This window comes from Athene noctua, chromosome 2 (genome assembly GCF_965140245.1).
Source record: "Athene noctua chromosome 2, bAthNoc1.hap1.1, whole genome shotgun sequence".
NCBI lineage: Eukaryota > Metazoa > Chordata > Aves > Strigiformes > Strigidae > Athene > Athene noctua.
This window is the reverse complement of record NC_134038.1, coordinates 56,803,288-56,829,857: the sequence shown is the minus strand read 5'-3', so window position 1 is coordinate 56,829,857 and position 26,570 is coordinate 56,803,288. Positions and strand designations below refer to the sequence as shown.

The 26,570-nt window shown below is 39.9% G+C and overlaps 1 protein-coding gene across 3 annotated transcripts in view; it reads right to left on the bottom strand.

The window, feature by feature from the left end:
- Positions 1-26,045, bottom strand: part of RALBP1 (ralA binding protein 1) — a 35,168-nt gene extending 9,123 nt beyond the window's left edge. The window contains exons 1-2 of one of the 3 annotated variants that reach the window (XM_074899213.1): positions 25,838-26,045; positions 7,527-7,820 (exon numbers count right to left, since the gene is read on the bottom strand). In XM_074899213.1, coding sequence (XP_074755314.1) covers positions 7,527-7,770 — 244 coding nt within the window. In that variant the 5' untranslated portion in view covers positions 7,771-7,820; positions 25,838-26,045. Of the gene's footprint in view, positions 1-71; positions 167-7,526; positions 7,821-25,837 lie in introns of those variants that run through there. The other 2 variants (XM_074899212.1, XM_074899214.1) reach the window with 2 other exon arrangements.
- Between the last annotated feature and the right edge of the window lie 525 nt (positions 26,046-26,570).

The window sequence follows — 26,570 nt, the reverse complement described above, 5'->3', positions numbered from 1 at the left end:
TGCATAACCATTGCAAAGATAAGCCACACAGCTCCTGAATGATCTAAACAATTAATACTTTATATACTTACTCATAATGGCAATGTCCATCTTATGGGCTAGTTTCCCATCTAATAGTCAAGGAAATGCAAAATAAAAACAACTGTCTGGCAACTTCTCTACGTTCCTGTAATCAACAGTATAAGAGTTGGTGTTAAGGATCATCTACTGCATACACATAAGTCTAACAAACTTCTATTACGAACAAACCACACTTCAGCCACTAAACTCCCCAATCCCTTTCCCGAATATTATGAATTTTAAGATAAGTATGAAGTTAATAAAGTTTCACCCTCTAATAAAATGCACCCCCCAAAAAAGCCCCAAAAAAAGCCCAAGCACACTTACTTTTCCACTAGACAAATAAAACAATTCCATAATACCTGTGAGTGAAGGTGGATATTTGCCTTAAAAAGCATATACGAGAGCTTCAAACAAGTCCTTGAGCCAAGTATGCTGCTCCAGCAGCAAAACACCAAGTGCTGTCTAGAAGATGCACCAGTGCTTTTACTAACTACGCCTCTGCAGCTAGCCCTGCCTATCCTCCAGGCAAGACCAAGGAAATCTTTAAAGATGGATTACAAAAATACCCACCACAACAAAAAAACAATCCACAACCAAACCCAACAATATACAAACTGACACGAATTCCAAGTCAATTAATTGTTATTTTACATACGCAGTACCCCGTGTAAGAAAAGCAAGCCTGGAACCTGGTCAATGAAAACGACATTTTACATGTCATTTGCATGAGCCAGGTTCCCCAAGGCAGTGGGCAGCAAGCTCTTGCTTCAACGTGAAGCCCCCATTATACAGATCCTCTGAGGCTCCTCCACTACCTCCAGGCAGTGCCTCTGCCCAATTGAGGAAGCACACCGACAGCCAGGTACTCCTTCTGCATGAATAGTTTTGGGTGGTGGAAAATTACTCCTTTAGATTGTAAGGGAGCACACCATGGATGAGATTATAGGCTGCAGTCTTTACAGGTGAAATATCTTGTGCAAAAGAAACAGGGGACATTGTCTTTTATTCTCCCAATTCTAAACCATCTTTAGCTGCAGAGTTTCCCATCATTATTTCAGCACATCCAATGAGCTGTCTGTATTTTGAAGCCTCTTTGCCTGCTCTGTAGAAGGTACCTTTCAACAGTCAAATAAATATAAGAACTGTTTTAAAGCATGGAACTGGCATAAAATAATTACAATTGTTTGACCAGCTTGCCCTTGCCATCCTGGACTTTTCCCTTTCCCTAGGACTACCAAACACGCACTTTCACAGAAGACAGACTGTAGCACTGGTCCTGTCCAAGTGAATTTTTAATATAAAAATGCAAAAACTAGCTGGAAAACAACCAGCAACCAGGTCTCATCCTCACAGTTTACTGGCTATACCATCATTCACTCTTTTTGTAAACTAAAACTAAAAAACGCTTAAGGCAAACCCACAGTGCATAAACTAAGGATTCAAATCTCACTCTGATACAGAGAGAACTGCTGATGCACCAGTGACGGGACAAAGGAGGAGCACACATCACCACAGTGTTTTGTGAAAATGAGATGGGGCTGGCACTGAGTTTCAAGACGAGGTTCACAGATGTAATTTCCAAACAGAAAGCCAGATCTTCACCAGAGACCACAGCAATCTGCCCTCGATCTTTCCTGCTGGGTAGATGTAACAGCTCCCAGTTGGACAACACAGAGCTCTCACACACACACGAGGAATAGCATCAGGGTGTCCTCTGGGTTGGCACAGGGGACCAGAGCTTGGAGGCTGCCTTCACCAACAAACAGAGCACCTGCCTTACGTGTCTCAACACCCCACATTGCAACACAAATCTTGGTGTTTTTCTAGATCTGTGGTAATATAACACGTGCAATAGCACATTACCGAAACTGGTATTTCTTGACTTCATGAGAAGACATGAAGGAGCAAGTTAAATACAGAACTAACCTAATTTAATTTGTCTCAGAAACCTAAGATAACAAATTTTAGAAATATAGACTGATTAGAGATTCACAGAGAATCCCCTACCCATCCCAAGCAGGGTTTTGTATGTCTCTCAGAGTAACCCAATTTTCTTTACCATACTTCTGGTAAGAAAATTACTGTATTCCTTTCACCTGTGACATAATACACTGAAAAATAAGCAACCTAAATTTATACAGAAGAAAAATTACCAAAAGCACTTCACAAATCAGATCATTTTAAATGTGGAAAGAAGTATTACCTACTGTGAGTAAACTGGTATTTCTGTTCCCTGTTTCCTCAAGACTTCTAGTACTAATAGTCTGCATTTTCCCACCACTCTAAAGTATTGCAATGACATTTTCCTGCACCTGTAGTAGACCAATACTAATATAATAAATACTCCAATTCCACCAGCATAATGACTGCACTGCCAAGTTCCTTGCTTGGGCTTCGTTAGACCTTCCACAATGCCTTCACTGCAGTTATTTTAAACATGATGTTGCAAATATAGTTCTTATCTCACTGAAAATTACAAAAATCCCTTTTAAAAAGTAAAAGAAAATAAAAATCCAGTGTGACTTGAAAAGATCTAACTTACACGCTTAAAATCTTTGTCATGCAGTGAGGCCACTGTTTCTATCTGCCTGCATACTTGGGAATACTTCTCATTTCCTGCACTCACAATGAAGCTATAAATTCATGCTATAACATTTATTGTTAACTGAAAGTACTGCATTATTGAGAACTGTAACTTACCAAGACTACCTACCACAAGATACATTTTGTGCTTCCAATCTCTGATGAGTTTTTAAGTCATTTTTACCTCTGTATCAGATTTTTGTACCCTGGGGAAATTTGCATTGATCTGTGATTAGTTCACTGAAAGAAAACATGGATCACTAGAAGACTTAGTAGGTCAAATATGACTATACCAACTAATGTGCAATGCTAGCATTAGTTACCTAATTTGAATTTGTCAGAAGATTTGCCGTCAACTTGTATACCATTTCTAAATAAAACGGTAAAGACAGACACGATGCATAATGAACTTGGAATAGATGGCTTTATCTCCTTTCCTCACTCACAAGACGTATTATTAGAAACTTCAAACTTACAGACGCTACCAACACTTAACTATCCAACTTTGAGTTAGATCTGTTCAGTTTTTGGTTTGTTTTTTTCAACCCACTGATAGGAGCACAGTGGTCCCAAACAAATCTCACATTCAGATTACTGCACAGACCTATGCAAGGAGAACAAATGAAGCTGAAATATGAAATTTGCCTTACTTTTTTGATTTAAAATAATTATTAGGACTGAAAGGCAGACTTTTAAACTGTTTACAAATAGTACTTTGCTAAATAAATACACAGTAATTTCTCAGTAGAATAGGATGTAGCAACACCAAAAGATAAACCTTGATATGAAGAGCATCTAATGCATATCATGGGTAGAGAATTCCAGTAACTTCTTATTCTGTAGACCTGAAAATTACATTCAGAGCTTCTCCACACACCAGATCAGTAAAAATATTTTGTTTGCAATAGCAGTTACTTGGCTATTTTGTAGGAAGACAATGGCCTCCTTACAATTTCCAGCAGCCTCCCCCTATAGATATGTAGATGTAGAATCCATCTCCATTAGCACTCCGCACAGAAAGGAAGGATCATAAGCACAGAGACAACTCATCATGTCACTGCTCTACCTGGAACAGGTGGGAATACTATCAGAGCTTTTGCATGGTTGCTAAACATCCATATTGATGATACATTCCTGAGCAGATTATTATTATTATCCCTTAAGATGAGAGCACAGACTGGTATCTTCCACTTAGTAGTACCTAGCAGAGAGATGCAGATTGCTAGAACTTCACACAACGAAAGCAACTCAGGGGAAGAAGATAAAGGTTAACACCCATTTGGGGACCAAAGATTGTTCAGCAGGTCCCCAAGTTAACAGAAGAATATTCTGGCCAGCATCTACATCCCAAAAGAATCTATGGGAACCATCCCTCCCACCCAACACATTAGGGATTCAATCTTCAAAAAAGATTTCCTAAAAAATTCCGAAGAGTTCATACCAATGATATTGCTGTCCTTTCACAAGACAGTTTAGTTCGTAATTCAACCAATCCTCCATTTTCCCAAGAACTATATAAAGAAAATGAAAATTATTATAAACAAGAAATTCTAGCTACATACTGAACCCATTCTGTCCAATGGTATCAATATCAGAAGTAAACCAAATAAGCAGAGTAAAATATACTACATACAGACTCTCTATCTACAGAAATTCCAATGAGTAGAATAGCTTTCTCTTCATAAGTATTTCTTACAATTTTTCTTTTGCAAGGAACTGTGTATTTTATGAATTTATCAATATGTGATTACTGACAGGTGGTTAAACAATTTTTTAAAAAAATCAATTATACTGTTCACCATCTCACATAAACCATTATGGCTTTAAAAAAAAAATAATCTATTTTTACTCTCCTGCTGCCACAGTACAAGTTCTTGAATAGACAAGGGAAGTTTTGAGTCAGAAAACAGATCTGAGCTAAAACTATTCCAGTAGAAAGAAAATTCATTTTTATCCCTAATAAATCCCCTGATTTAACTCACTCTACAGCTAACCAACACTCAGTCTATCATGGAGGAGTGGAGAATAGAAATTAGTGGCTGAAACATTTTTCCAACAGCTGACATTCCACATTGAAAATAAAATGAAATATTGTTTTTTATAATCTCCAAAACATTTTTAGCACTTTTTCCCCACTTGTGTTGCTGTGTATTAGTTTATTGCCATTAACATGAAAAATATCCAATCATTCTATTAATCACATAAGAAAAAAGATCCTTGCTAGCATACAAAATGCTTTTCTGATACAGGTAATAATACTGAAGCTAAGACTACATTGCTCCCACAAACAGGATTTACCTGAAAAACTAAAATGAGTAACCTTGAGATACTTATCCTTCCCTCTCCACAGACTCTCCTGATCTTCAAGCATTTCTGAAGTTTACATTTAGAGTATTATCAAAATACTTCAAAATCTTCGTTTAGTTACATAGTTTTGGGAGTTTGGATGACCTTGTCATTACTTCACTAATCGTGTACATTCCACAAACATTCACTCTGTCATGGTTTAGTGTCAACACTTGTCTTTTTCTTATTGAAATGTTCAATTATATTTGTTTAAACCCAAATTACATGACCACAGCAGGTTGTGTATTGTCCAAAAAAAAAAAAATCACATCAGGTAGCCAGAAAAGTGGAAACAATATGAACACATGTAATAGAATTTCAAATGTGGAAGAAACTGAAAAATCAAAAGTATAGAAGGAATAAAAAAAGGCAAAGCTGGAAGGGTAACTTAAAATCAATCATGTTAAGCAACTGTAAAGAACCCTTGTCATTCACATAAGTTAAATGTCCATTCAGGGTCTATTTACAGTCATTTTTGGACTGTATGAGGATGTACTGAAAGCTCCGTATGTAACTTAGGCTTATATCTGAATGGAAATTATATGACATACTTATATTAGGGCTAAGAAATGCTGAAAATGCTTTTTACATTACAGCTGCAAGATATACTTTGATTTGTCCTGTGCTTTGCATTTTTGTGTTTCTGAGGATTTTTCAAACCTTTAAAGCTTCTTTTAAGTACCAAAAATTGCTTTGCATCAGCTATAAAACGTGTTGTAATCTCTTGCAGAAGAAAGCAGTTAGAGTGCTAATGTGCACAGACCTGTATGTATTTGCTGAACAAGCATTTTTCCTCTTCAGCCTTCAGTTAGACTATCACCATGAGACGTGCCGAATTATACCACAAAGCAACCCACACTGCGTATAATGCTGACCTCTAACAATTCCAAATTTAGAGGAATCTAATGCAGAGTTATAACAGAAAGCTGATTAGCGAAGAGTAAAAAACCAACTGCTAACAGCCTGAATTTAGACCTATCCAATCAATCCCGAATTTTCATCACCAGTCCAATAATCTGTATTAGGTTCATGTTGCTTACACTGGAAAAAAAACCTAAGGAATCACTCTTCTTAAAACCTGTAGAAATTTAAACTGTTGATTTTAACTTGAGGATAATGTATTTCTGAGTTATGGTATTCTTTAGGCACACAGTCTTTAGTTAAAATAACAACAGTCCTAAGTATGGTAGAAACAGTTCCTGCATTCTAGGAAATGGGTTTGATTAAAAGCAGCACGGTGGCAGCAAATTCTTCAAGAGTAATTTTTTAAGTATATGCATGCATATTACACATAGTCACCATACTCATTCTAACAGAATATCATGTGCTGTCTTATTGGTTTTGACCTTCCAAATTTCCCAAGTAAGTAGCAGCAAGGTACACTGGCATCCAGAACTTCCAGGTATTGTGGACACAGACATTATAGAGGAGGAACATTATTTTGAAATTTTGCTAAAACAAGTATCAGTTTAAAAAGCACTAGTATTTGGGCTGTGATATTTAGGTTTCAGACTTGGACAGCAAGGATCTTTCCGGTACTGAGAGTGTTTAGTATCAGCTTAGTATTTCCAAGTGCTTTGTTCTTTCAGAATATGTAAAAAAACCCTCCTAAATAAAAACTATTTCATGTTTCAAAAATTTTCTGCACAAATCTAAAGGCAGGAAGTAACATTTCTGTTGTTGTGGAGGAGGGGTACGCTTTTTAAATTAAAACTTACATTCTGGACACTGATACACTGACAAAGAATGGATTCTTTAGGCAAAGCTTTACTTTCTTCTAGCCTTTACTCTGTTAGTTCTAGTAAATTCAAATCTTGTTGGCTTGCACATTTTTGAACTCTGCAATAATACTGTGGCACTGCTGGAGGAAACTGCATGATCAGACTAAAGTGAGAAGCTAGAGGTAAAAAAGGACACAGATTTTATTACTCCTCAAATAATGGTGCAGTGTGCACATGAAAATTTGAGATGGTACACAACAGCAGTACAGCAGACATAAGGGAAAAGGGTTAAAGTTGTTAAAACTGACTCTTCCAAATTTAAAAGTATAAAATTCAGGTCAAACTTACAGTTTTGTTTTAGCTAGCACCTCAGCTACAATTTCAAAAAGCATCGATTTGGAAATATACTTGGAAACCTCCGCTTAGAATGTGAACAGATAATGAGATTAGAAGAACCCCATGCCAGGCAATTATCAATGCACCGTTAAAGGTTTTGGATAAACATGTTTATTAGTAATTCTGGGCATGTGCTTGGCACCTGTAACTGTGCAACAACAAAAAAGAATTCCATTTTTTGGTTAAGGTGTGGGTTTCTTTGGAAGAGGAACAGGTATTGCACAAAGCCTGTTTGTACAAGTTAACTCCCTTCACACTTAAACAAGTTTAAAAAAACCATTGGGAATACTAAGCAATTGAGAGGGAGGGGGAGAGGGGCAGAGGGGGGCAGAGGGGGGCAGAGGGGGGCAGAGGGGGGCAGAGGGGGGCAGAGGGAGAAAAATTATAAGCATGAAATAACAGAAATTGCCTACTCACTTCTTTTTTCTTTCTTCTTAAATTTTCCTTTCTTCTTCCCATGCTCCTTTTCATCATCAGACACTATATCTGGAGGCTCATGCAAGCTGTCATGAGGTGGTGAAGGCTCACCGGTGCGGTACAATCCAGGGAATTTTGTAGGACTGATTTCTTCAGAGCTGGGAGTACGAGCAAGACCCCCACTGTGTTCTACCCGACGGTGTTCACTGGGGCTGCTAGTGGGAGGCAGGAAGCACTCAGTCATTCTGATTCCCTGATATCAAAGTGAAATCTTCTGCTACCTGTCCATCACACCTGCAGCAGGGGAAAACAAAAAGAAACCCCACATATTTTTAAGCAATGGGTTTCAGAACACCTTGTTTAGAGCTCTGTCCTGAAAACACAAACAGCAATGCCTTCTACAATGAATGTTCCGACTTATGTCAAGACACAGTAATAAACCATCAGGTCTTAAGCTCAGTGTTTGCAGAATCTGTCCATTAAGCCACATCAACATAATAAGAGAGCTGCTATACTAGCCATTTATACTTTATAAAATATCAAAAATATTCTTATATTTAAGATATAATGTTAACATTTGAAATAATTCTTACAAATTTCACAGGCAGCTTGCATACTGATTGGTAATATTTACTACAGAATAGTTAGCTAACTTTAATTTTTTGACATAAAATAGATTTGTCTGGAAGCTCAGAGTGTTTGTGAGCACTGCACTTAAGGCAAAGATGATTTTCATCTTTCCCAAGCATATTTTATAGATGCAAATAAGCACTTGCCTAGCCTGTTGCAATAAGAAGGAAGAAAAAAATAAAGAGTTAAAGCAAATCCATCTTCTAATTATACTAACACAAATTAAAGATGGTAGAAAAAGAATAAGTTTTTGTGGTATACAACAAAAACATAAAATTCGAAGAGGCTGTATCAGGTCATCTGCATACAGATGCTGGTATGTTGCTTGCTTGAGAGTTATGGCCAAATAAAAGCTAATATGAAAATTGCTGAAGAAAGCCAAAACAAATTCACAGCAGTGGAACTTGTAAGCAAAAATCTCTTCCTAGCACAGATAAATTTCAGAAAATTCCACAGAACAGATATGTTGTATGGGACATCATAATTCTAGAGTCCACTCTGCAGAATTTGGCCTCTTGTGTCCAAATGGTCACCCTCAGATGAGCCCTTCTTTCAAGGAATAAAATAAAACCAGAAATAGAGCAAACGCCAGAAAAAGAAAAATCTATTTTCCACACTCCTGGCTTACTTCGATGACAGGTGAAGTCATGATTACATGCTAACTTTAATCCAACTTAAATCTATGCTGCTGTGTTGCTGCTGAAAGGAAACTGATCTATTGGAAAATGAAAAAAGTAGTGGTTTTTTTTTTAAAAGCTACATCAGTTCCACAGCCTGGCTCTCTATGCAGCCATGTAAGTGCCAGGGCAAGCACAAGTAAGGCTGAGAGTTGGGGGAAGGTGCCTTTCTCTGCAGACTTACTGGTCAAGGTGGCTGCGTAGCCACAACCTCAAAAAAAACCAGAATTAAAACATGTTGTAAGATTACACACAAAAGCCATATTAAACCTATTTCCATGAGTATTTCAGTTATGACAAGAGTATATCCAGATATAATAGCTACAGCTTCTGCACTAGCCTTTGGACTCTGAAGTCACCTCTGGTATTCCTGCTATTGAATGCTGATGTATAGATCATAATTAAGAAGAAAGTACTCAACCCTTTGCTAAGTTAGGCAAACAGTCATAAATTACCCAGTATTTTGTAAATTCTTATTCAAGGAAATAAACGATACATACTGGCTAAGCAGGAACTCCTGATACATCATACAAACCAGACTATAACTTCTTATGCCAAAGCAGAAAGCCTCCTTAAAAGAGAACAGCATAACAGCATTAACATGAGACAGCCTTTTTTTTTTTGTCAGGCTTGTTGGGTTTTGTTATATTTTGAATGGATATCAAACACTCCGCTGCCATGCTAATTTGATATTGTGTTTAAACAAGTAAATGGCATGCTCAAACAAGATATTTTAGGAGAAATGTGCAGGTATCTAAAGCTTCAGACTTGCAGATATCAAAAAAGGTCAACACTTCCACTTATGTAAGCATTTTCAATATTACCAATGACACAGACTGGCTATACTGTTGCATCTCATCTGAGTACCAGAAGGATCTGAAAAATTCCTGCACAGCACCTGTTAGTATCATCCACCAACCCCTCCACCCCACCCCAAAAAGGAGAACCCAAAACACCCCATAAAAAGCTGCTAAACAACAGACAGTATTTCAGCAGTAACTCATGGTATGAAATTAGAAGTGTTACATATAATTTTTTTAAGGAACAGGATGGACCACACCTACAAGTCAGTCCATGTTTAGAGTGGGCAAGTGCACAGAGGGAAAGGACAACGTCATTGCAAAGGCACATCACCACAACCTTGGAAAATAAGGACACACATTGCTTTGCCTCTGGAACCAGCAGAGGTCCTGGGATGAAGCCTGATTTACTCCGTATGTTCCACAACACTCCTCGGCAGGGTTATTCAACTCCCGGGGTCTCATTTACAGTTGGTAGAATACAGAAAAACATAACATGGAATTGTGTTTTGCCAGGTTAATAATTATAAATGTGTTCAGCTAAGTGGGTTCTGGGGAGGGTTGTTGGTTTTGGTTTGGGGTTTGGTTGTTTTTTTAACTCTCATCCTTCAGTTCTCTGTATGCAGAACAGGGATAATTTTAATGTGTGTATGAAACAAAGTATCTCACTACAGCAGATCACTCAGAGTGCTTATGGAAATGAACAGATCAGAATTAGAATAGGGCACAGAGTAACACACAGAATTATGATGAGGAACAAAATATTCATGAGGTCTTTTAATACTGTTCATTCTTTATTCTGGCTGAAGCAGAGACACTGACTAAAAATAAACATAATGGTGCATATTTGTAAATGCAACAAATTAAGACTGCACTTCCATTTCATATTATTTTACAGCTTTAAGAAAGCATTCCTTTCCTACATGTGTAATTTCCTAGGCCTTTAAATAAGGGGGAAATTCCACAATGCTCAAATTATATCAAGAATTATCAGCAGAATCAGAGCCTTTAGGCCTACTGCAAAAACCTCTTCCACTTTTACTAATGGATGGTAATGTTAATTGGCCATACAGATCTGTACCCTTCCTCCAGCTTTTACAAATTTTTGCTGACAGAAATAGTGAGACTGAAAAAATCATGGATCCTTTCAGCATTTTGAGAAGGAACATTTCTAACAGGCTGATTATTCTGCCAGCTTCTCCTTCTCAGACTTGACCCTTTCTTCCCAATCTGTTACTGCTTCAGTCCTGCCTCTCCCCTGCAGCAGCATCTTCCTTCAAATTGCTTCTCTTCACCTTGCTGCTGCCACATGGGGAAGGCCATACTACTACCCCCATTAACATCCCCAGTTCCAGTTCTTTGCTCTTCCAAGACCCCTTTGTGAGATGATTCAATCTGCTAGCTGCTCCATCAGGCTTCTGCTGCTGAGCTGGCTCATAGAAGAGCTCAACAAGCGTTAAAGATGGAAAGTAGCAGAGTGGCAGAACCATGATGACAGGAATGCAACCTCCCTCTTTGGGCAGGTCTGTTTTGTGATACTGCACACACAGCTTCATCTCCCCAGATTTTACTTCATCCTTAGTATTTTCCCTGTAACTTCAGGCTTTGATGTCTTTATCACCCAATGCCAGTACTCCCATGGTTCCTGTCTTGATTGATTTCTTTTTCACCCTCAGTATATCACACACAACATGTTCTTCATCTGCTTTGGTCTCTGTAACCCAAGCTCAGTCTCCCACTTTCCTCTCCCCTTGTTTTTTATTCAGTCAGTTCCTGCTGCACACCGCTTCCTTGCAGATAGTTATTCCTCTTCTTCCTCTGTTTCTTCTGACTAGTTATCAGTTCCTGTTTCCTCCTGGATGTTCTTCTCTGTTGCACAATTATCTATCTCACCTTGTCCCCATTTCTCACACTGGCACTCAGTCTCTCTCTAGTATCACAAGAAGTTATCTTCTTACTGTCTTCTTTGTCTCTCCCTAGTATCACAAGAAGTCATCCCCCTTGCATCTCCTTACTTCCCTACCAACAGCAGGCTCCTTGACTCCCACCAGTTCTCATTCACTTGACATTTGATTCTTCTTCCACAGGACCCATGAAGGCTGTTATGTGACAGCATCAGAGCGCTTCTCACAGGTTCAAGCTCCTCCTCAGACTTAGCTACTCTTCCCAAAATGCAGCTGAACCATCTTGAACCATCTTCCTGCTCAACATGGAGTTGAACCTTCAGAATAACTGAGTGTCAAAAACAAACAGCCTTCACTGAACATGTGCGGAATTGTCACCTTTCCTCTATTCCCTAAGGAAAGACTAAATTTAAAGAGATTTTAAAGATGGAAAGCAAAAGGTAAGTCCTTAACACAAAAACTCCTAGCCATCACGTCACCATCACCTTTCAAGATTGTACAAGCACAGGAAGGTGGGTTGGGGAGAGGAAGGGAGATGCCTGCATGGGCAAAATAGTATGTTTTTCCTAGCCTAATTTTTGAAAGTAACTCTCTCCTAAAAAAACCAGCCTGAGCTACATAGCTAGTAAGTAAAAATTAGTATTAAACAGCTGAGGTTTGGAAAAGACATAGAAAAGTGAAGACAGAGAGACAAGACAGCCAACTGTAATAGCTCTCACTTATTACAGTGCGTCATCTAAGTCTGCACAAACACATTAAAGAGAGGCAGTCTGAAAGACCAAACTCACAGCTCTTTCATTCAGTACAGAAGGCTCCATTATTTCTGTTTTGCACTGAGTCTGTACTGTGACTTTGTGCCTTGTAACCAATTGCAACAGCAGAAGCAAATTAGAACAGGTGATTGCATGCACAGACATTATTTTGTAAAGCTATTGGGCGGAATGAATGACATGGAGAATTTTTCCACAACAAGCAATTATGTAAGACCACATCTGAAGCATGGTGGGTGTCCCCAGGTCATCCCATTTTGTCACGAACAGACACACTCTGAAAATCAGGGTGTTACACTGAAAATAATCCCAAGAAGTCAGTAATCAAAGAAAAGAGGCAGAGTGGGAACATTCACTCAGCTACCAGAACCTGCTCTATCATAACTACCCAAAAGCAAGACCCAGAACACAGCAGTGCCTCACCATCATAGGCCTTCAGTCCAAAAGATCTGGACATATGTGAAGAAACTGACGTTACTCAAAGAAATGAAGCACACTGCTTTTGGACAAAAACTATCCTAGTAACATGCATAGCTCCATTTTGGAAAGTAATGAACCATAAAAGGAAAGAATAAAAACTATCACTCATGGTCTAAGCATGTCAAAGCACTTCAGAAACTATGAGTGGTACCCCTACAACTGCTGAGATGGTTGCAAAAGATGACTTGGAGATGAGAAGACAGAGTTAGAAGTTATTTACCAAGACTATGCAATGTCTGAGATACGTTTAAGTTCTGAATCTTGCTCAGCCTACTGCAAAGTGTGGGAGGCCATTAAAACCACGGTCCTTCCAAGAGTAGAGGATGCTGTTAAATACATCTCCATTTAATCATCTTGTAACTATTGATGGTTGTCAGCTACAGCAACGGCTTTGGCAAAGAACAAGGTTTTTATTAGCTTAAAGCTAATAAACCATTTATGTTTTACTCAAATTGTTCTGAGGTTTTATTACTGCAATAAAACACAACATTTTAAGCTGTGTTTTGAAATAAAAAGATGCTTTTTTACAACATACTGAAAAGCTTAATACAAAACACTGCTTTCACTCAAACACTTAAGACTGAAATGCTGCCATGCAGTTCAATAGCAAAATGACATCAGAGGCCATCTATTTTACTTAACAAGCAGTACTCAGGTACATAAACAGTGCCCTTTCCTTTCTTTAATAAGGCAACATGGCCATGAAAGGAGAAAGAAAAGCGAAGTGCTTCACATAGACAGGTAAAGCAAGTTTAAAATTTCACAAGTCACAAGTAATCACATAAACATGGCATTAAGTAACTCCCTTGTGAGTCATGCACTCTTCATAACTGGCAAGAATTAAAGCTTCAAGAAGGGTCTTCACAAATTTTTTTTAATAAAGAGAATAAAATACAGATTGCTTAGCAACATTCAGCTCCTAAACCTAAGATTACTTTACAGAATGTGTGATGCTATGAGAATGCTAGAAAATTTACTTTAAAGGAGAGTGTGTAATCACACAATTCCAGTCCCATATGTGCAAACTGTATATTTTTCAAAAATAATGACAGCATCAGATCAGCTCTAAAAGTAACAAACAGGTTTGTGTGTTCTCTCATTTACCTGTAGGTGGATAAAGTCTGCCACAATTACAGTACCATTCAAAGTATTTCAAGATCTCCTCTGAGAGTTCATACCAGCTCAGAAGCAGTGATACACAAACACATAAAACTTCTTAGCTCTCAAAAATCAGAGACCACATCCATATTTGAGTGGACTGTTGAAGGAGCCAGCTCATATTCAGAATACGTAGCAGTATCCAGGTTACTCCCTATTATTGAGGATATTCCATCTCTTCATTAATCCATTCAGTAGAGAGCCAACTTTAAAATAAATAAATAAATGAATAAATAATGTCCTAAACATTTTAGAAATATTAGAAACAAGGTTTCTAATCACATTATGATAAAGTCTCATAATCACATGAAGATAAAATCTCCAGGTATGTGGTAGCATATGCTTTCCAGTTTGGTTCACACTTCAGGGACAGCACTATCACAGCCTCTAGTCTAAAAATTCTGTAGAGCTGTATCAGGATGCAATTCACAGGCTGCTCCCAATAGACACCTTGGGGAAAACAAAATTTGGATCCCCTGGAGAGAGTCAAGTGTTTTGCTCCAGAGAAAGCACATGTGAAAAGAGATCAACCATAATCCCAGAGGAAAAGCCCCTGTCCCATGACTCTGTCTCCTGCACTGGCTATGCTGTCACACCACCTGCCATAACATCCTATTATATTTCCCTGGTGAGGCATGCTGTGACAATTTACATAGAATCACAGAACGGTTTGGGTTGGAAGGGACCTTAATGATCATCTGGTTCCAACCCCCTGCCATGGGCAGGGAACACCTTCCACCAGACCATCCAACCTGGCCTTGAACACTTCCACAAAGGGGGCATCCACAGCTTCTCTGGGCAACCTGTCCCAGTGCTTCACCACAAAGAATTTCTTCTTTATACCTGATCTAAATGTACCCTCTTGCAGTTTAAAGCCATTACCCTGCTGTCTGTTCCAGAGCAAGCTAAAGCAGATAGTCTAGGAGAAAAGCCTAGGCACAAATCTTTTTGTTACATTTCAAATCTTGGAAATAACTGGGCAGCTAACAGCTGGAAAGACTGCTGTTTAATTGTTTTACATCACATGTAAGAGTGACAAGCAGAAGGTGTGGACTCCGCACCATGATGCAGATGGGCACCATAACCAGGCCAGACTTTTGCAGGAGTATCTTGACTAATCAGCTACCTGCATTGCAACTGCTACTGCCCAACCAGATTGTAATTTCCCCCTCTTCAAACTTCTTGGGAAAGTGCTAGTCCGCTGTTCGGGATTCTCTAGTCTTACCCCTGTGAAATCCTGCTCCTGGTTGACATGGTCTTGTCACCACAAAGTAACCCAACACCAATTCCTCCAGTAACTGTACTCCAGCCTGGTACACTGGTTCCCTGCTCCATGGTCTAGTCCCACTGCTTCTCAGCCTTAGTCCCTCTCCATTAGCTTCTTCATTCCCCTCTCCTGCAGTCCAGTTCCTCCACCACCAAGACTGTTCCTCACCTCTCTCACAACCTCCTCCTCACCACACAGGTGTTCAGCACCTAGACCTGTGCAACTTCAGTTTCGCCATTCCTCTTCTCCACACCCAGCGCCTCATCTCACCTTTTGGCTGCTGTTTCCCAGCTTTCCTTTCCCACCTTCTATTTCTGTGACACTCAGTTCTAATTAAGGTTTCTGAAAATTACCATCCACACATAAGCAAGGAAATCTGAGAGGTCTTCTCCAGCGAAATTTAGATTTTCCCTCTAAATTACAAATAACATTAAAAAGGTTTGCCTGTCAAAATATTTTTTATTACAGCAAAGATATATTTGTCCCTGCTAGCTCAATGCTCAGAAACAGTCTGAAGGATTTGGTTAGTGCTTTTTGTTTAAATTCTTAAATACCAGCCTAAGAAACCCAATTTTTCAGCCCAAATGAAAATGTGGTAACTTTTGGTAAGGACAGAACTACAGAGAGCTGAGTTGAATAATCTGAAGTGTCCTGCAAATGTATCAAACCCTTCTATACTTCTGAAAAATGTCACATTGCACAACATACATAATACCCACTATGGCTTATACTGGCTTTAGAATTATTTCTGGTGTGACAACCTTGTCCCTTTTCTCCCGTCCACCTCTCCAAATTCCCACTTGTGCCAGCACTAACTCTTGTAAAACAGAGCAAAGTTTTATTACTTTTACCAATTAACAGAAGAAGGGAAAATGCAATAAAAGGTGTGCAGTTTACTTTTTTAACAATCGCTACAAACATAGTATCACTTCAGGTTTTGATTGCCCTCAGGACTATATGTGAGCTTTATACAATTTGGGTTTTCTGACAAGTCTTTCGAAGAGTTGTCTAATCCCTAGTCACCAAAAGTCTGCAGCATGATGTACAGCAATTGACGATCTAGAAAATCAAGACTAATTTTTATACTTTTATCAGTTCCTGGGCTGGGTTTATTACTTAATGACCAATTCCCCTTATCAAAGATCTCAACTACGACACTGTTCAGTCACACTCCAGTACCTGACCTCAGCCAACTTGAGAACAGCTGTACATTCAGTGGAGTCAGTTAAAAAAAACCACCACAAAACCCTGACCAGCTGAGCTACAAATGCTGTTAAAAAAGCAAGTCCTAATCATCAAGTGTGAAAAAAAGATAAAATGAAGCAGAAGAGAAACCAACAGATTTGGCATCAAATATTTTACGGGAGTTTTAAGCATTTGTTATTCTTCAAAAACATCTACAGACTAACCATGACAGATCACACAACAGAGAACGGAATCTAGTTTTCCAGAGCTCTGCACACTCAGCTCCATAGCCCGACTGAAAAAATCTAAGGCTATATATAGCCTAGTTTTGTTTTTTTGTGTTTGATTTTTTTTTCTTTTTTTAAAGAGTGAATTAGCTAATACATGCTAAAATACTAGAAATGACAAGGGTAAACAGCAAATATTAAAGACACTTTGCTTTGGATTTAACATTCATAACAAATCTGGGACATGCCTACAGACAAGAAATGTGTAATATAACACACTGGCATTTCTTAACAGCAATCATTCACCTGGCAAAAGAAACAGCAGCAGCAGAGATGGTGTAACACATCATGAGGCTCTTGCCAGCAGGTAGAGTTTCAAGCTCTATGGAAATCTTGGGAACATAATCAGTTGACACGTACAGGCAGACACCGATGCTGCTGTATTATCATCACCTTTATTATCCATGCCAATTACAACAAAACCAGAACAGATATGCCCCCCTACAAAGATCGCTTAACTTGTGTCTGCTGGTTTGTCCTTTAAAAGCCACGTGCTACACCTACAAGCACACTGAGTTCAGCACAGATGAAGCCTAGCTACATGTCAGCTGCATAAACCTGTTTAATACATAGAGGAAATGAGAAAGAGCACACATGCTGCACAAAGGACTGCATGCTGAATCCACACAGTGTCGTGTTTTAATCCATTACTGAGATGCTATCTTTTAGACTGGATGTAAAAAATCAATTAGAAGTACCATGCTTCTTCACTGAATTGTGATCATTATTTTATTCATAGAATTTTCAAACAGCATTAAGTTAATTTTACAGAAGTTGCTTCGTAATCCTTAAACTGGGAAGTCAGCATTAATGGTCTAGTTTACCAAACGCAAAGAATATTCAATTATAAGGCCTTATTATTCCCAGAATATATTAATGACACACAAACCTTTAGGGTTAAAACTGAAAATTAAGTTTCTTGTGCTTTACATTGAATTTTTGCCACCATGTATTGAACACAGATGAAGAGATCTATAAATTATAGGCTGTCACTTGAGCTGACAACTCCCTAACATAAGGAGAAACTAACAGCAGCTTTGCTTGGATCTCTCATAGTGTGTGATACACGACACAGACGATCAGTTTCCATGTATGATTTTTTTTCATGTTTAAAACCCAGCATGTTCCAGTGTAACACAGGCAAACTATACCCAACTTCAAGTGAATATCAAATTAAAACAGAACTATAATAGTTGAGATAAAACCCATTCTACTGTAACAGCAGAAAGACTTTGGATCTAGAAAAACTGTTTATGTAACAGCTTCTCTGATTATTTTTAGTGATTGTTTAATAACTATGTCTATCTCCTGATTGTTTTAGTGATTATTTGATAACTATGTCTATCCACAGCACCTTTGTTTTTGGCTTAAAGAATCCTGTATATTATCAAGCTTACATCAGTGGCTACTGACCTAGAAACTGAAGTGAAAGGCAAGTCTCCTCTTCTGCCTTCACGAGTTGTTTTATTAGGCCCATACTGAGTAAAATCAACTGGAGATTGGTTTGCATGTAAACGTTTTCCCAACTTAACTATAATGCACAGGAGTATAATGTTTCTATGCTCCCAGTACAGCAGTTTTTAGAAAAGCCTTATTGTACATGCAGTTTTACCCACCAAAAGATTTTTTTTTTCTGATGTAGCTTATTTCATTTGGAGATCTGGTTTGAGCTGTGCCAAGAAAATAATAGTTTTATTGATCCATGTTACATCTATAGCAGTGCAACCTGCTGGAATAGATGCTGATGTCTGTCAAATTCATGCTATATGTAGAAGAAAATGATCTTTTTTCTTCTTTTTTACCATGGTATGTAAGTTTACACACGGGGACTATATAATCTCCTTTTTTCAGACATATTCCCATCGATGCCAATGACAGCTCTTCATCAAGACCACAGGAAGTATTTAGCTTTCTGTAAATGTCTAAATTTTTAGTTATTTTTTTTAGTACCATATGTAGAGTTAGGATTAACAAATTGTGTTTTCCACCTCTGCCCCAGATTCACTCAATAGCCAAGGGGAAAGTCAATTTAAATATTTATAAATCCGGTAGATTATTAATTACGATTAACACCACCACCTCCAGGGATGAGATGTTGCAAAATGTCATGTGTGTGAACACTGAAAATATTCGTAAATACATCCAAGGCAAGGTGCGGCACCACCCAGCTTGGGGCAGCAGCTGCCTCTGGGGCTCTTCTCTGCAACAAAGGGCTATGAAGCAGGATTCTGCCTCCACAGCCAGCAAAGGCTTCTTCAGAGGTAACAATGGGGAACACTGATCGCTTAAATTACCCATTACTGAAACAGCAGCAAAACCCACGAGTTCACAGTATTTGTCTTCTATGCCAATTTACAGAGCCAAACAGCTTTGCAAGAAAACTTACATGAAATACCAGCTTTCTGGAAAAATGTATAAACATCCTGAGAATTTAAAATTAAATTCACATACATTTTCTAAAACAAGCTTCAGCTCAGTCTGTGGCACCTACTGCAGTAAGTTTTGGCAAGCCTATGGCTTCAGAGTATCACAAAAACCCCCATACCTTATGAAATACACACTGATTGCTGTTTTCAATTTACTTGCCAAATATAATAAAAATGAACTGAATAGTAACACAAATAGACACCAAAAATACATACACTTCACAGCTGGCAAAAAAGTTCAGTATCTGATAGCACAGGACCAAACAAGTTCTGACTGCCATTCCCAAATCTGTTGTGTAGCCTTGCCTACACAAGAAAAGTCATGCTGTTTTAAATAAAACTAGTGTAGGTAGTTTAATGGAAGCCCTAGTACACATAAGACAAAATATTGCCATTGTCCTCCCCCCCTGCTCCAAAAAGAAAATAAACTGCCTCCATTAGTATAAAGCATTTTTAAGAGTGGAGAAATCCTCACTCTTAAGTACTAAAACCCACCAAATGTAATTACCCATTGAAAATATGCGTCTGTAACTGACTGTTCTAATGAGACACACTCATTGTAAATTTCTGTGACATTCTTTTTTCATCTTTTAGATATCTTCAAAGTCTGACTGAAATAGCATATTAAAAACTTACAAAAGGATTTATAAAGAACTAGCAACCAAAAGCAGCCAACCATAACACAAAACTGTAAGCCAGTTTTATAATAAAAGAAATATAATAAAATCATAGCACACAAAAGGAGCGCTGCAGGCAATTACAACTTCCCCATTGTTTTTTGGTAGGGTATACAGATTTTGGCATATTCCAAGATACATTTGTGATAGTCATTGACAGAACATTATTTCTTCTTAATTATCTTTGTCAAGGAACTTGGCTTTGAATCTACATCTTGGTATGTCAGCCACATGAATTTACTGAACCATCCAGACAACAAAGTAAGAACTCCATATATTCATCACTTCCTCTTTCAGCTGGAAAGTTGCATTTCATTTTCTCCAATAACTTTTGAAATCCTTTTCAAAAGCTGACTGATAAAAACCCACCTGATCACCAGTGGTATGAGTTACATAAGTTTTGGAGAACTGCAACTCCAAATTCCAGGATTAAAACTTCAGAAGCACGACCCTGTGAAAGATCTCTGCACCTAAGATTAGCTTGAAAGCGGCCAGCACAAAGAAAACTTACAGAATTTGTAAAGATTAAAACATCTAAAGAACAAGAAAAGCTAAAACCACTAGACTGAAATAATCCAAGGAGTTTCTGGGTAAATCTATTCATCAGTTGGTTTGCTTTTTTCCCCAAGCTCTTATATTTTCAGTCCATTCAATCAATTAAAAAAATTCCACCAGATATGAAAAGCTCTTTAGGCTATCTTAAAAGAACAGCATCTCCTTTGAAGACACCACAATTGAAAATTAAAGAGGGTGTCAGATGATACTTTTGTTCAAATCCAATTAAAAAACGGATATTTTAAGACTTTGTATAGATTAGCATTATGCTTTTATATACCACTTTGTTCACAATATAAAAACCTACTGGAGTTAAATTATTACAAATATAGTAAAATATGTGCCATTTTGATTATCTTACATGAGGTAATATTAAATTAATACAATCAATATTAAGTATGTGGAAGACGTGTATTCGACAGAGAAAAACAATAACCCAGAATTATGGACTCCCCATGTAACATGACAGAAAAACACTATTAATATCATGAAATGAGAGTTTCATTGCTGGCATGTTTAGCTTTAGAATTTACACTTATCAGTCAACGTAACTCATGATAATAAAGATCAGTAAAAATGTATTTTCACCAATACATCCAAAAAAATTCTGCACCTTGACTGGTGATGCTCATTTTAAAAACCACACGCAGACACTCTAGAAATGTTAAAGTAGCAATAAGACTAATTACCAGGGTAAATTAAATGTTAAATTTCACATAAGTTTTTAATAGAAAAAACCATTAAAATTATAGCTTCTGACTCTTAGGTGTAACTATTTTAAAAAGTTTGGCATGGCTTTAAAAAGAAGTGATGTTCTTGCAGAATTATTAAATTTTTTGTGAAAAAGGGAAGCTGCAATTTTTGTCCCTGTGATAGCTCTTTTTCCACAAGTGTCAGGGTAAAAGTATTATCATCATACATTGTGTTTTTAAAACCCACGTATCCAGCCAAAGTGCTGGTAGTAGCAGAAATCTATGTTCAGTCCCAAGAGTCCCTTTCTGCCAGATGTCTGTCCTCTAGTACAAAGCTCCATAATTACGCATAATACAAAAGCCCAGGGGTCCTAATGAAACTGTAAACCAGGAAGTTAACTTATTGTGCTGACTTAAGCTAGAGCATAGAAATGTGAAATGTTCATATTACAGAGGACAAAAATGAAACAAAAATAATTTTTTCTATGCAGAACTATATGAATTGACTTGAGGGAAGAGCTACTTACTGCTAGCAAATGTACAAAACAACCAACCTGAAACAAAAATTATTTTCCTTAAAATAATTTTCAGTTTGGTCCAAACTTGCATTCTGATTTGGAATATCAAACCTTACCACCGAGCACTTGCTTCTCGCTCTTCCCCTACAGCAGCCATCTGGCCCCTTCCCACCTCACGCAAGCAGCCATCACTCACTCATCCCTTTCTTCCCTTGTGTGCCTCCAGAGACCAAAATAGCCAGTCTAAAAAAGCTCAGTTCCTTGTGAGCAAGAAGGAGAATGAAGAAGGCAGTGTGGAAAAGAGAAACCTGCTCCTACCAGTTGCAAAGCTGCCCCTTCCACTGCACTGAAGTAGAGGGCAGCACCTACTCCTATGAAAAAGCATTATTCCCCCAGAAGCTAAAACACTGCATCTCTGCACACTTAGGCAAGGTCTTCCCTAGCGCTGTGCTTCGAGCTGTGGCTGGCAAGAATCATTAAGCCATTCCCTGCTTCCTCCAGGAAAGACAGTAGCCTGGATGGAAGCAAGCCAGGGATTGCCTACAAGGTCATCCCATAAATTAACCTGTAACACCAAGGATTGTCAACCTTTTAAAGAAATTTTATAGTTGCACTGATTGATTAAGGTTTAGATTTCTACCTATCTTCACAGCTCTTAAAACAAATGGACAGATGACAAACTATTAACAATTAAGGGTGCACCAATGAGGATGAAGCCACTTAATCACACTCTTCAATTACTATTATATCAGAACAACTGGATGATTTAATTCTGCACATAGAAGACAATACTAAATTTGATTATTTAAAACTAGACATAACATTTTCTCTACTAATGTTTTTTTAAACTGAGCTACATACCACATTAATTTGTTGCTAGTAAACAGCTCACTATATTCAGATTTACATTATTATGATTGGTTTAGCAACTGGTGAGCACTTTTTCTTTATTATTATAATGTTCTGTGTTTATTAAATAATCGCTTTTGTCAGAATGTTATGCCAAGCTGCTTCTGGAAGAAACCGGGACATGTTCATCATCTGTACACTTAGTATTACAGAAGCTACACAAAAATACCAAACTATGTTCTCTAATTAAACACAACTTACTTACTGAAGGAAATACTACTTGTAGGTAGTGAACTGATTGCTCCTAAACGTTGTGATCTCATTTTTTTGAAATGGTAGATCTCAATCTCCCACACATACTCTCAATTCATAAATTAGACAAGAAAAAAAGATGCCCTCTGCTTTTTCAATGCACAACTAATAGTTAACACTAAGGACCCCAGTTATATTTCTCAAATATTTTTAGTCAGACATATTTTGTTTAGGCATTAACTTTGTTTTTTACCTTCTTAATAAATTATCCACTGAAGCCACTGTACTGCGTATTTATCTTTTTCACAAATTATTCCCTATTAGTTTAAAATTGTCACAGCACTTTAGTGATGAAACCTAAATACAATATTTTTTCCTAGTACATTATCTTCTAGTAATGGGTCAGAATAAACCACGATGTCTTTGGATATATCTGAGATGAGTGTTGCATGAGCCTACTTACTGGATCACCACTCCTTACCCAGGCAATTATATATCCCTTCCCACCCCACTTGCCAGCAGCTGCCCCAAGTAACCAGTCCGCCACTTTCTACTGCAGCTTAAAGAAAAACTGGAAGCGGGGAGTGCCGGATCCCCTGCTGTTATTCAGCTTCAGAGACGAAGGCTTGCTGTTGCTGCTGCCAAAAATCAGTGGCTCTTGCATTCTACTATACCTCCACAGCTTCAACCAAGTTTGTATTCCCTCATGTCAAGACGAAAAGGTGAGCAATGGCTGGGATGGGAAGGATAAGTATAGACAGGAAAGGAGTCATACCCTTCCTTTTTCTAAAATCAACCTGCAACCTAACCTTTGTGGTTTTGGCCATGGCAGGCAGAAGATGTAATTTTTACTTGGACAGCAATCACCTCTAAACATGACCATGTCTGGGGATGCAGCCCATGTGCAAGCCTCCCACGGGCTACGTCCAGACCAACTATGGACTCATTTGATTTTTGTTTTTTTTCTTGAGCAACAATTTGTAAACTATGGTCCATGAGTCTCAGGTGAACAGCAGAAAGAGCTGATGAATCCTTCAGGTGAAAAACTTAAGCAGGCACATGGCAAACCATGACTAGTTTTAAGGGTAGTGAATCACTCACTGATTCAAAATAATCAGATGCTTTAGTTCAGATAAAATTTTAGTAGATTATACAAGACATAGAATAAACTGAAGATAAATGTCATTCAAACTTTTTCTGTAAGAAAATACAGCTAAAATATGTTAGGGAAGTGCCTAAAGGGTACAACTGAGATCAGAACGCCAAAGTGTTAAATACAGTGCATATACACATCAGTTTTGCTTTAAGTACATCTACAGAATTAAGCCATGCAGCTCTGAAGCAAAACCACAGTTATTGTTAACGCCAAGACAATATATTCCGGTATAAACATGAACATGTAGAAGCAGAAATAAGGTACCCTACAGAAGAAACTTTCTTCCCTGTATAACTACAAGCACACCAGGGGTTTTACAGTGAAACCCTTACTTCAGGGGAAAAAAAACCCAAAACAACACAAAACAGGTCCTCTCACCTCTGAATACATCTTAACTAAGAATAGTGCCAGAGTTGCACCTGGAGTATTAAAAATTAGAGGCAGCTATTCCTGTCTTCTGTTTCAGATCTGGGAAGCCTAAAGAACACAACCTATTTTTTTAAAGTTAGAAATGAGATCCCTAGAACAGGGAATGTAAAGTTTCCTGCTTCTCCATAAGAAACACCCTGTTTTCGACCTAGCTACCTAGAACATTACAGCAGGGTGTTTAGTAAATTTCAAACACTCAGGAAGTAGTAAACCCTCAAAACCACAATAGTTTGGAAGCTTTTTAAATTTAAATTTTACTTCTCTGTAGAAAAGTGCCCCTCAAGAGTATGTGTCACAACAACTGTGTAACTCTATTACATATGGACTGAACTACAATGAACCCGTGTGGCATCGTTCATCACGTATACAAGCTGTATACAACACCTCAATTGACATCAAAACCCGTATCTAAGGGATCTCTCTCTCGTTTTAATTTAAGCTTGTTAAATTCACGTCCTGCACTGTATCCAACAGAGCTTTAACATCACCCTTGAATGGGTGCATTATAGCAATGCTGAACATGCATGCTAATCACTTCAAGCACTTTTCAGATAAGAAACAGGTATAAGAATGCAATTATAGCTGGTTTTCTGTGCTGGAACAAAAGACTTAACACAAATCCATCTGGTTTATGCAACTGGTAAAAAGGCCTTAGCCTATTATTTTTTATTATTATTCCTCATTAAGGATGACCACTAACCTCAGGGACACCAAGGAGGGGGGAATCCAAACCACACCATTCTTATGAACAGATACTTTAAAATTATCAATGTGGATTGCTGACATTGTCATTTGTTTTAACATACATCAGCATTTAAAAGTAAGATCTGCTTAATTACTCGTACATCACGGACTGACATATGAGGTATGGTAACACAGTCTTTCTGAACACCATTATTAGGTAGAAAACACAGCATCCTTAGAACCTGTTAAACACACCAGATGCAGAAAAATCACCATAATGGTAAGAGTTTTTTTGGCCTTTAAGATGTGACCTCTAGAAGAAGGTAAATGAATAAAAACCCAAAGCGAAACCTCACAGTAAGCTAACCCGCAGCCCAGCAGACCTCTAACCCATGCCTCCGCTACCCTGAACCCCGCACGGTCCAAAGTGCATAAACGCTTAAGTAAAGCGGGCGCAGGAGGAGCCCGGCGCCCACCCTGGGGCGCAGGACGCCCGCTCCCGTATGGGCAGGAGGGACGAGCAAAGCACCCCGGCCGGATTGGCCGCCCGCCCCCCGCAGCTGCCCGACGAACAAGTCACCGCTGGGGCGCGTGGCCTGTCCCCAGCGCCGCCGCCGCCGGGGGGTGCTGACACCGCCGCCGGGGAGGCCGAGAGGGTCACCCTGGCGGGGTACAGCAGCGCCCGGGCCTGCCGAGCCGGCGCCGCCAGCGACCCTGAGCGGGGTGAGGGGGGGCGGAGTCCCCAGCGGCCCCTCCCCTCCCCCAGCCTCCGGGCGGCTCGGGCCGGCCCCTCCCCCACCCGCCAGCGGCGCCCGAGGGGCGGGAGCGGCTCCCCACCGCCCGGTAAACAGCCCCCCCCCCTCCTCCTCCCCTCCCCTTCCCCGCCAGCCCGGAAGCGGTTTCCGCGCCCCTCACCGGGAACGGCGGGGGCCGGGCCGGAGACCCCCCGGCCGCCAGGCACTAACCGTCAGGGTCCCGCTCGCCGGCGCAGCGGCTCCGCCTCGGCCTCAGGCGCGGGGCCCCGCCTCGCGCCCCATCCCGCACCGCCGCCGCCGCCGCCCGGCTCGCAAGGACGGCCGGGGAGCGGCGCGAGCTCCCCACCGCGCAGGCGCCGCCGCCTCGCTCCGCGGCACGGGGCGGTGGGGGGGGGAGCGGCCTGCGGGGCGGGAGGCGCGTGCGCCGACGGCCCGCCCCCCTGCGCCCCTCCCCCGCGGCGGGGAGCTCTGCGCACGCGCAGCGCCGAGCGGGCGGGGCGGTGGAGCCCGCTCCCGCGCGCGGGGCAGGGCGGGCGCGGTAGTTCCGGGGGGGACCCTGCCGGGCAGGGCTGCCCCGCCGCCTCCCGCACACAACTCCCGGCGACGGGCGCGCCCTACGGGCACCGCGGCTCGCCTGTTCCCTCGCCCCACGTCCCCCCCCGATCGTTAAGTCCCCGTGCCCGGCGGGGCGGCGGGAGGTTGGCGTGGGGAGCTGGGCTCGGCTCCGGGCAGGGAAGGGGCCGCCTGAGGGTGCCCCGCGCCCCTTCCTGCTCCAGCGAGTGACGGCGCGGTGGGGAAAAACCTGTGAAATAACTTAGTAAAGTTTCTTGAAGCCGCTGAGGGTTGCCGGGCAGCGACCCGATTGCTCTTCTGAGCACATTTACAAGGAAACG